This window comes from Cimex lectularius, unplaced genomic scaffold (assembly GCF_000648675.2).
Source record: "Cimex lectularius strain Harlan isolate CLEC.00 unplaced genomic scaffold, Clec_2.1 scaffold212, whole genome shotgun sequence".
NCBI classification, from domain to species: Eukaryota; Metazoa; Arthropoda; class Insecta; order Hemiptera; family Cimicidae; genus Cimex; species Cimex lectularius.
In genome coordinates, this window is record NW_019392965.1 from 133,534 (window position 1) to 145,414 (window position 11,881).

At 36.1% G+C, this 11,881-nt stretch overlaps 1 protein-coding gene across 1 annotated transcript in view; it reads right to left on the minus strand.

Moving 5' to 3' along the window:
* Positions 1 to 3,748: 3,748 nt before the first annotated feature.
* The window catches only part of LOC106664705, a 32,862-nt gene continuing 24,729 nt past the window's right edge, over positions 3,749 to 11,881 (minus strand). Inside the window, exons 3-5 of the mRNA XM_014390648.2 lie at positions 4,501 to 4,675; positions 4,276 to 4,428; positions 3,749 to 4,032 (exon numbers count right to left, since the gene is read on the minus strand). Of these exons, the coding sequence (XP_014246134.1) occupies positions 4,028 to 4,032; positions 4,276 to 4,428; positions 4,501 to 4,675 (333 nt within the window). The 3' untranslated portion in view covers positions 3,749 to 4,027. The remainder of the gene's footprint in view (positions 4,033 to 4,275; positions 4,429 to 4,500; positions 4,676 to 11,881) is intronic.

The following is an 11,881-nucleotide window of genomic DNA, read 5'->3' on the forward strand; positions in this document are numbered from 1 at the left end:
TGTAATCCTCTTTGTTGTGACGAGTTGTTTATAAAAATAAAGAGATTTCAATGAACTACTTTGACCCTTCACACAATTTAAAAATATTTTCTGTATTAGTTTACTGCAGAAATTCTGGAAAATTTGTCTTTATGATAAGACGTCTCTGACTTACTTTATAAACTAAATAATTATTTAGATGGCAAAAAAAAAAAATGAAAGTATTGTGATTTGTGTAGCAATTCAATTAATTTCTCTTCAAACCTTAACTTTGATTTAAAAAGTTATTTATCTTCTAGAAAACTTCCCCTCGCGCTTTATTTTGAACATTGTATCAGTCGAAATATTTATTATATTATTTATTATTAAAACTCTGTCACAGCAGCCACCTATTAGACTTAATAAGTCGCACAACGTATTTTCCAGTCAAGTGGAAAAATTTTCTAAAAATACTCAAATCTAACAAATTCAAAAGTAGCCCATCCTCATTCACCTATCTTTCATATTTCTTATTAAAAAAATTATGTGCACAATTTATGGGCTTTAAAGTGGCTTTTGTCAGCATTGACCGAGACACATTCTATAAAGTAGAAGGTTGGGGGCGTCGGTGGCCGAAACGGTTTAGGCGTTGACACGGCGCTCATCACTGTAAGGTAATGGTCCCGGGTTCGAATCCAGCGGCCCTGCACTTACAAATGGGCTTTTTTTCAAAAACACCGGCACCCCGATGGTTGATATAACCTCTCCTGTTGCGAACCCTAGTAAAAAATAAATAAATAAAATATAAATTAGAAGAAGAAAACATAAGTAACAGTTTACAATATATTTACCATAAAATTGAAGCTTGGCAAAAAGCTGTCAGCCTGAGTTTGAAATTCTTTTGATTATGTCATAATTTAATTTATTTTACAACGGTTACATTAAAGATTATTTTAATTAACATAAAAAATACATAAGTCTAAATAATAATCTAAACTAAAAGTCATTTTTTTTCCACCCAGTAATACAAAGTTAATCTTAGAATATGAAATAATATTTAAAAAAAAACTAATATACTAATTTACCAATGAGCATCAAAATTAGTAACTAAACTCGCTTATCCATTGTCCATGATTGAACCGATACAAAACACAGGTTTGTGTCTAGCCATAGGTGCATTTAGATCTAGTCCATCTGTTAGTGTGCATGCTGAAGCTGGAGAATTGCCCCTCAAACATCGAAGATTAAGACTTGACTTGAACTTTGCAGTTAAAAATCTCCCATGCCCTTCACATCCTCTAGTGTCCCTTTTTCCAAGTGAAAACTCTATTCCGTTTGAAGATCCCCTACGCTGTAAAAGAAAGCATTTTCCATCTAGAGTGGCTGCTCATTTACAATTAATAAATGCTACGATCCCCCCTATAAAATTGGAATTTCACCTAAACCTCCCTGGCTGCTTCCAAAGTCTAATCTATGCTTAGACCTCACTAAATTTTCTAAGAAGAATACTCCCACGTACATGTACAGTCAAGAATTTTATAAAATAATAGATATCTTTTCAAATCCCACACTGTTTTACAGATGGCTCAAAAAATGATGTAGGGACAGGTGCTGCCTTTTTCACTTATAATAATAAGGCACAATATATGTGTACCCTACCACCTATATGTAGCAGCTATACTGCTGAGATTATAGCAATAGCAAAATGCTTAACTACATTAGCCCCATCCAGGGAAACGATTGTCATATGTACTGACTCTTCGTCAGCGCTATTGGCACTTAAAAACAACTTTTCTGTACATCCGTTGATACAAGACATCCAAGACATCCTATTTACCATTGAATCTCTGCAAAATCAGGGAAATAGAGTAGTTTTCATGTGGATTCCTGGACACTGCGGAATATTTGGCAATGAGAAGGTGGACCATTTGGCAAAACAGGCCATCCTTAATGGAGTTAAAATTACAAAAACACCAAAATCCGATGTGGCAACTTGGCATAAAAGAAAGTCTTGGCAGTTATGGCAAACGGAGTGGGAAACGACTTCTAATGTCAAACTTAGGGAGATAAAAAATAGTGTAAAACCTTGGGCCTGATCTCATAGAGGTTCCAGGCATGAAGAAGTTGTCCTTGCTAGGCTCAGAATTGGTCATTGTAGGCGTACTCATTCTTATCTCATGGCAAAAAAAGAGACTACGCTTTGTGATGTTTGCGCAGAAAGAATAACAGTGAAACACATTTTGACAAATTGCAAAAAATATGTAGCAGAAAGACATCGGTTGGAAATTCCAACCAATCTCAAAGACTCGCTTGGTGATGACTTCGACCAAATAAACAAACTAGTAACTTTCCTTAAAAAAACTAAACTAATTTCGGAAATATGAAGATAAAATAATATAATAATTTAATAAAAAATCATTCAAGTTCAGTATGCAATAATCTGTAATCCACTCAATGTTGGGTGGTGTCTTGGGTTGCGGTTTGGGTGCCCACCTGGTGGAGGTTGTAGGGGGGTGTCCGAGGCATGTGATGCTGCCGGGGCCCTGGTTCCCGCTATTGGGGGATTCCTGAGCTAGCTGTGGCCCACTCACCACCCAGCTTGAAAGTTTTTTAAGGCGGAAAATGACCCAAAGCGGTTGATCGCCTTTTATAATTTAAGGAAAAAAAAAGCTTCTCAAGTTGTACTTGTATTCCCAGGCATTTCTCGCAAAAGCTATTTTGTCAAATCTCTGACAATTGGTTGTCCAGTGAGAGAGCTACTTTTCACATAGAGCTGGTGAAATTTGGCTAGCACAGGGCATTAACAAAGGAAATTATGAAGATCCTGGCATTCAAATTGCACATACATTGAGAAAGTAACACCCTTCTCAGCTTGAACAACCACCTCAATTGACAAAGATTCAATCCAGAGCCACTGCAGCCAAAAAAACTCAATCTGACTTCAAAATGGTTCTATACAGAAGAAAGTGTTCAGGATAGCCATCCTCACAGACTCCTCCCAATGAACTATTCCTTTCTTCTGAAAAATTAAGGAAAGCTGAGTCTTCCACTGAGGCATATGGTCTATGGAAAGATCAAACTCACGAAAGTAATTGCTAGGCGAGATACCCCAGGGTCAAACCAGAGAGCCCTACACCTTACCACCTCTCTGGCTTTAGCATTTACCAATCGATGGCCTGGAAGTGACAAGACACTCAAACTAAATATAAAATACATGCGTAATGTATATATGAAAATTGGTTCAACAAATGCTTTTCCAAGGCATTTTCTACTGATAAAATCAAATTTATTATAGGATAAATATTTTATGAAATATGGGGGAATTTATGGGAAAAATTTGAGGAAGTTTGGAGTCACATAAAATGTGAAATATTTAGATTACAATTGAGAATCAGCCTTTGGAGAATAGGGGATTTTTTCTCCCGTTTGAGATGTAGGATCTTCTTTAATGGGACACTCATATACAAACACATTCAAAAGAAACAAGTCATGAATAAAATAATTAATTAATTAATTAAAAAAATAATAAAATAAAAACATTTGTCAAACCAACCCAGGCCAGGAAAGGCTGAACAAAATGATCGATAACAAGCAAATAATTTAATATTAACACATAATAAAGAAAAATCAGGTTTTAATAACTCAAATGGTAATACTTTTATTTAGACTGACTTATACTCAAACCAGGACCTGGAAAATGCAAGTAATATAGAAAGTCATAAAAACCAAGAAATAAAAACAACAAATTTAATTTATTTAAATTACATAATAAAACATTTACAAGTGTGGAGCAATTGTTCAATTTCGTAGGTTTATATCCCTTGTAACATACCGAATATCAGTGCAGACTAAAACCAACAAAAAGTCTCTAGCACATAATATGATTTGCTAAAAATATCTCACTTCTAGAAATGTATCACCAAAAAATATACATTGTTTCGTTTTATTTTTATATTAACTTTTTTCTCTTTATTCACTTTCATTCACTCACTTTTGAAAAAAGTATTAATATTTGAGTTCATGTTAAAACTGGAGTACATTTCCGCACCATCAGCACCGGCATTGTATTTCAAACTGGAACAGCAAATAACAAAAAAAAAATTTAAGCTCAGTTTTCATCCTAATATAGTAAATTAAGACTGCCTTAGTGAATTAAGAAGAAAAACTGAATATTTTGAATAATATATGTATATAAATTAAATAGATTGTAAAAGTATAAATCAAAATATATTATGATGGAAAAAAAAAGAGATTTAAATGAACAGCCAGAGTATCTTTTTTTAATGCCAACATTGATTGTGTTTTATAAATACTTACTCCTGGAATGCCTATTGATTTTTCGACAGGCAGCTTCATGAGTCTCAAGTCGGTTAGGAAAAAATTTCCTATTGCATATAGGACAAGGTTTCAAAAGTGTAATGTACATATGATATTTATCCTCCTCGGTAACTAGCTCCTGCGTCAAACCTCCTGCAAAGTTAATCGTTAACTTGTAAAACTCAAAGGGAAAAAATCTGAGGGTTTTTATTTATAAGCGCATACCGCTTGAAAAGCTGTGGTCGTCCTCTAAGCTGGCAGGTATGCCGTCCCATTCGTTCATGCATCCTTCTAAATGAGCTCTAAATTTTTCTTCGTCCGTACCGAAAGTTTTACCGCACCTCTTACAAAAGTGTTGTCCCTCTTCGTAAGCAGAGAGAATTGGCACATCCACCTGAGTCTGAAACAACACAATGGGTTTATTATAGTTTAAAAAAATCAAATACTTTTTTTTAGTTTTAGGGCCGGCAAACTACATTGCTCATCACCAGCCTTCTCTTCCTTAGCTTTACATCTCTTTTCTTATCATTCTCATGTTTTAAACCTAATAATTTATTTTCCAGCCAAGTTATGATGTTTTATGGTAAAACTCTGTCTTTTCTTTATCTGTTCTTCAGGACCTCGTCAATTGTGGATAACACAAACAACAAACACAAATGTACAGAAATGCTGAAACACGATAAAAGCATGATAGTCTGGTTAGCATTCAGACTACCCCAGAGTACTCTACATTCCTCGGGTAATTGGAGATATGTCTCCCCATTCAAGCTAATAAATTACATTCCTACACCAAACTTTATTCACTAGCCCATAGTATTCAATATCTGTGCCTACTGCCTGCCACAACCTTAATCTTAATGTGGTTTTTTTTTTCCTTTGCAGGCTTAGTTCTTTGCAATCTGTTATCATATGCTCTGCCATGGTAAGCTCTCCACATAGTGGGCACCTAGGTCTCAATCCTATACAAGGTCCCGAGTGTGATCTTAGTATGACCTATGCGCAACCTGATATGTGTGACCTTGGATTTATGGATTATTTATGGATTATTTCAGGCAAGGCAACATAACTGAATAAATAGTATAAAATCCATTTTTTCCTGCTTGCTAGAGGTAATTAAGAGGGTAGCTAATGATTTGCGGACAAAAAGCTGGTTTTTTTTCTTTGATTAACTCTACTTCTTGGTTGGATTTTCATATTGATGCGCATTTATTTTTTATGAGAGTCTGTACTTTTTGTTTTTCATCAAATTTCTAAAATTTTACAGTATTTAATTATTTTTTCAAGGCTAATTGGTTAATATAATCACCAAAAAGATGCCAGTTTAGGTACCTTTTTTTTCAAAAACTATTTAGGCTTTTACCACCGATCTTCACATTTTCAAACAGTAAAAGGATGGCGAGTTGAAGTTCATCATGGCAAGATACAATAGAACACTTGATTTTCAGCATTCAAAACATTTTGCCTCTCAAACTCGGATTCTTGTGGGGCCAGTTTCATTTTGTGCAGAATAGGTTACAGTTTATTCTAAAAAAGAAATATAGATTTTTTTGCAGAGAACAGTCGTTGTTACAGTTTGTGAGATGCGTGTTATTTTCCCAATTAAAATGGCTTTCTTGCAAACCCTCTTTGAAGGGTTGTCCCATGGGGGCGTCGGTACCTGTTTATAGGTTATGCAAAAAGGAAGTAACCAAAAGTAAGCAGCCAGACAGAAAAGGTACCCAGGAAAAATACAGCAATGACCTACTACTTCTTAAAAGAAGGATCTATTGGATCGAACTGAATTAAGGAACGACAATAAGTACATGCCAGAAGGCTGCAGTGTTTGGGCAATGCCCAGCCGGGGGCGTCAGTGGCCGCAACGATTTAGGCGTTGAGACAAGGTCCCGGGTTCGAATCCTGCGAGATTTTTTTTAACAATGGATACCAGGAACTGGAAGAGTTCCCCCTGAGATCTGCAGCTGTTCAGCACATTGTACTTTATCCCTGGCATCACATTTGGGGGCTCGCAACACGGTTGTGAATCTGCCGGTGTTCTTCCATCGAAGAAACTCATGTCTGAAGTGAGTTGGGACCAAATTCAGGCTCACTGAGATCTGATCCCGTCCCTTCCATTGATGAGTGTCGTGTCAATTTCTTTCAATTGCGGCCACCGGTCCCCTTAGGCGTCAGAAAAAAGTCCAGAGGCGACGGTGGGGATCGAACCCACGACCGCCGAGAGTCTGACGCCTTAACCACTCGGCTACCTCGGCCCCCTGCGCAATTCTTATAAATTATTTTTTCAAAAACCCCGGCACCCTGAGAGTTCATATAACCTCATAGTCGAAATATGCTCGTAATAAAAAGGATTGCCCGGGCCCAGAAGAAACTGCGTTCAAATTTTTGTTATCGATTGCAAGACCGACGTCGGACAAAACGTGGCGGATAAATGTACAAGCAACAGCCACAATTATGAATATTTAATACAAAAAGAAAGAAAAAAGAAAGATAGGTCAATCAACATGCCAAGGTTGATATGTTTTTAATACGAGACATATCGGCGTCCCACGTCGCATGAAACCGTCGCGTTAGTTCACATTTCACGGCTGTGATACGGGCTAAATTCAAGGACAAAATTCATGTGCATTCTACAATTACATTGAACTGCGACTGAATGATATTCGATGATTCTGGAGATTTATATTCCATATGAGAAGGTGAAAGAAATGTTTATTCGAAGCGTGAAACGTTTGTTTAAACTTAAACCATGGTCTAATTTTGATTATTTTCAGCATATATTTCCTTGTAATTCGGTCGTTACCGATCATCCTAGTTTGCCTATCCTCGCTGTGTTGTTCTGTCAGACGCGTTTCCGCGTCTCGCCATCTTCAGTGAATATTTTTTGCATTTTTATCACAAGGTTTATTTATATTATGTACAAATAAAAGCTCTGTGTATAAATATTGTTAATTCTTTCTCTAGAATTTATGTTGGCTAGGGATTGTAATGGGAAACTGTTGCTTATGACTTTCCTTCCTCGATTTAAGGTTATTTTTACAGGGGAATTTGCATTTTCACGATAAGCTTATCGACCCGAGCCTCGCAGAACCTCGCCGATCCTAATATTCAGTTTTAACAGCGTTAAACAAACAAATAACTTGAGCCATTCGTCGGAATATCTGTGACCTTTAGACGTTTCGATTGATCGCTATTTCACCGGTGGCCAAGTGACTCCTGAGTCGCTGTTTTATCGATTTGCCTCATTAATATGTCACCTGAGCACATTTCTTGACCAAAAGGTTTCTTTTTATTCATCGACACACAACAGGGAAATGGCGACAATTCTTGATCGATCTGCCTTTGTTTATTAATTCGATACCCTCTTGAACCTGCTTACTCTAACCTGTACAAACTAGAAATAGTTTGCATCAAGGAAGGAAACGTTTTATTTAAAAAAGTAATACCGTCAAAATTGATCCTTTTACGAACTTTTCCAAAACTGTATCGCTTATATAACTACTTGCAAATAAAACGAAGTGATCTTTTTTTTCCGGGCTCACTGGAGTTAGTCTTCCTTTCTTCCACTGCGATCTAAAAGATCTATTGTCGAATTTACCCTTTCATATCAATACCCCAGAAAATGCACTACCTCCTATTTTCTTATTCGTATCGCCTTTATCAGATATACCGTTTCTGGGCTTTGCAGTCACAAAGGGCATGCTCCGATGACTTTTCGTGACAGATGATCATCAGGTGGGAATTAGGCCAGTACAAAGTCTTATTGCCGAGGTAGAGGTAAATTTTGGTTGCCCTGGCTGGGATTGAATTCATCCAGTCAGTTACGTCTTTACGGTAGGTGTGCAGAACTGTGGTTCAAGACCAAAGGGTGTGAGAACTGCTCTTTTTTTCTAGCATCTTAACTTGTTCGTTTTTTGCATTCGTGTCCTCTTTTATGGCACCCACATCAGAGTTACCTAGTTTTCCCAGGAATGTAGTAGGAATGTAGTTAGGCATTCCCAGACCACCTTTTTGTTGAAAGATGAGGTCTAATGTTTTCAGTGTTGTTTTGCTGTCAAAGAATATATCTGTGCTTTTAAATTTTAAGAATTTTTCGTGCACATAGTTACATGGATGTCAGCTTAGGATGGGACCTAGAGGATTCGCTAGATCACTATTTTGGCCTTAACAGACTTGCTGCTTTCCCAATTTAAGACCGGAAGCGACTTTATATGCAAAAGAAAGCGTGTGATCTTTTGTGTTACAATGGGCAAAGGCCTATTTTCTTCCTCAATTTTCTGCCTTCTGAGGAAGAGGTAGGTAATTTATATTTTCCTGGTTGAGATCTTGAGGACATTCTGCAGGAGTGTTTTGCACCTGGGTAATTCATTCAGTGTATGGTCATTTCTTTCTAACCATTGAATTTTGCGAATATTTGAGTTTCTGGTCCTAAGGATATTAGATCACCGCGTTTGCTAGTTTTTCAGCTTTTTCGTTGCCTTCAGTCACCTCGTCTCTTGGCGTCCATGTCAGAATCACCTGGTTGCGTTTTCCCAGTAGTTCCAGATATGGCAGGTTTTTCCAGACCATCTTGGAGTTGAAGGTAGAGCCTAAAATCTTCAAAGCATCTAATGCTGACTGTTGAAACATTATAAGATGGTTTAAAGAGTGTATGCGGGATCATGTGCCAAATATCATATAACAATCCCTAAATTAGTTTCAGTATATCTTTTGTTGTTCTTTTTATTTGAAAGGGTCTGCCAAACCAGTTTATAGGATGTTATGGCGGCTTTCTGTTAGGCCAGGTTGATTTCATTTTATCTTAAGAGCCTGTTTGTACGTACTTTCGTACGTCATTCTCTGAAATGCATGTATCAGCGATGACAATCCAACCATCATTATTATTTTTTAATTATCTGTTCTATCGAATACAGAAGAGTAGAAAAGTTATCAAATCAGTAATTATTGATTTATCAACAGAGGAGATTCAGTACTTTGAGGGTTTAGAAACTGGATGGACTTTCCGTCACATAGATCGTGTTTTGTTTTAAAAACGAAGAAAATATTTACAATTACCTGTTTTTATGTACAAAATATTGACATCGAACAGAGCCGAATGCCGTTTGGTAAATACGAAAAATTGTTTACCTGAGTAAAGACATACAAACGGTATCAGGACCGAATAAATTGGCCAAAAGCTGACCGTAAATAAAGAAACATTAAATCAAATCTTGGGTTTGGTCTTATTCTTTAGTGGAAATTTTCCCAGTTTAAGAAATATGACGAATATCGAAAGGGACTTATTTGGGGGAAGTTGTAATTTATTCATACTCGCCAGCGATGTCCGTGTTAAATAATTTAATGAATACCAAGAGAAATCGATAAATTTTGTTACCGTTTGGATTCATCGAATGCCACAGCGTACGAATTTATTTAAACGATATAGTTAAAAATATTAGTAAGACGAATGGATAAGAAAAAATTAAATGGACCAAGTTTATAAATATAGGGAAAGAAACCTATAAGCTAATTAACCTATAGAACAAATAAGGCACAGAAATTATAAGTATAACTGGAAAACCTCTGAGACAAAATATCAAAAAGATTAACCAACAATACGAATCGTAAAAAAGACATGGTCCCTGGTCTGCGAAGGCTGGGTCTAGAAGGGAAAAGGTCACAATTAACAGGTTGCGGATAGGTCATACTAAGATCACACTCGGGACCTTGTTATAGGGTTGAGACCACGTAGGTGCCCACTATGTGTAGAGGTTACCATGGCAGAGAATATAATAACAGACTGCAAAAATCTAAGTAAGCAAAGAAAAAAATACGACATCCCGAATGGCCAATGTGCGGCTTTGAAGCACGGCAGCGGGCACAGATCGTTGATCGAACGTCTCAGGGCCATAAATATTTTTAGTTGTATTTAGATCTTTGTATCTTCATGTGATATGGATTATTTATTGGAACGAATGTATTTATTTGCGTGAATGGAGGGGCTTATCCTTCAATTACCCCGAGGAATATCAAGTACTCTGGGGAAGTGTGAATCATTTGTGATGTGTGTATTTAATTTATTAGCGTGAATGGAGGGGCTATCCTTCAATTAACCCGAGGAATATCGAGTACTCTGGGGAAGTGTGAATCATTTGTGATGTGTGTATTTAATTTATTAGCGTGAATGGAGGCGCATATCCCCAATTACCTCGAGAAATATCGAGTACTCTGGGGAAGTGTGAATCATTTGTGATGTGTGTATGTAATTTATTAGCGTGAATGAAGGCGCATATCCCCAATTACCTCGAGGAATATCGCGTACTCTGAGGTAGTGTGAATGCTAACCAGACTATCATGTTTTGTCTTGTTTCTGTGTTTCTGTGTAGCTGTGTTTGTTTTTTTATCAACTATTGGCGTGGTCGTAAGGTAAAAGGCTAACTATAGGAGAGTTGGTTACCGTTATATCATAAAACATCATAACTTGATTGGAGAACCACTAGGTGCAAAAAGGCGAGAAAGATAAGAAAAGAAATGCAAAGGTAAAGAACAGAGGGCTGGCGATGACCAGTGTAGTTCGCCGGCCATAAAATAAATAAATAAAATATAACAAAATAAAATTAACCAACTAAATAAAATGTATACAACATAATGACAAGACGAAAAATAAAAGTAGAAGCAAAGAATATTATAATGTCATTGAAGGAAACTCAAACTACGTGACTTATATAACACTAAATAATGTCGATATTACTTCATGATGTGAAAAAGGTACTTGAAAACTTAAGTTAATTATTTCATGGTATTTACCTACATCTTAAATTGGACTAAAAAGTACCTATTGTCCAAAACCTGATTCTCAATTTTATTCGAGAAATATCACTTTTCAGGTTAATTCAACCTTTCACAATTTTTCCCCATAAAGTCCTTCGTATATCATAAAGTATTGATCCTGCAGTAAATATAGATTGACCAACGAAAATCTCTTTGGAAAACTTGTACGTTTCATCCTTAAAACTATTTGTGACTCGCAGTGTAATCGTTCTCGTTGTATGTCAACATTTGCCTTTTAGGATTAATCTTTTTTTTTTATTAGTTTGTTCAACTTTCTGAACATGCAATTTATCTTTACCCTTTTAAGAATTTAATAAGGTCATGAAATGGTTCATTCTTTTTTCTTTTCTGTTGCACTAAAACCTTCGCTAATCAAATATAGAAAATTTTTACACATATGAAACATCCTTTTCATAATTTTTACATATAATTTTGTTCGTGGAAACGAGTTTATCTTGTAACTGATATAATATTTGGTTTGTTTAAGATTGCCTTTAAAAACGAAGATGAATCTTATAGATTTTCAATGCTCGTTCCATTGATGAAAACGAATGTAGAAATTTTGGAGATTTTGTTTGAAAACAACCTAATAGAAGAACGAAACATTCCTTCTCTACAGAAAAGTACTAAAAATCCTAGAAAATATAAATGATGGGGTGAGTGTGGAGTTCAATCCTTTTTAAAAAAGTGTGGTGATTAGTGACCGTTAATCGATATTTATTTAGAAATCGTGAGATGCGGTCTGGTGTGATGTAGGTTTCAGAAAAACATTTTCTTTATCATGCCAACGTTTCGATCTTTA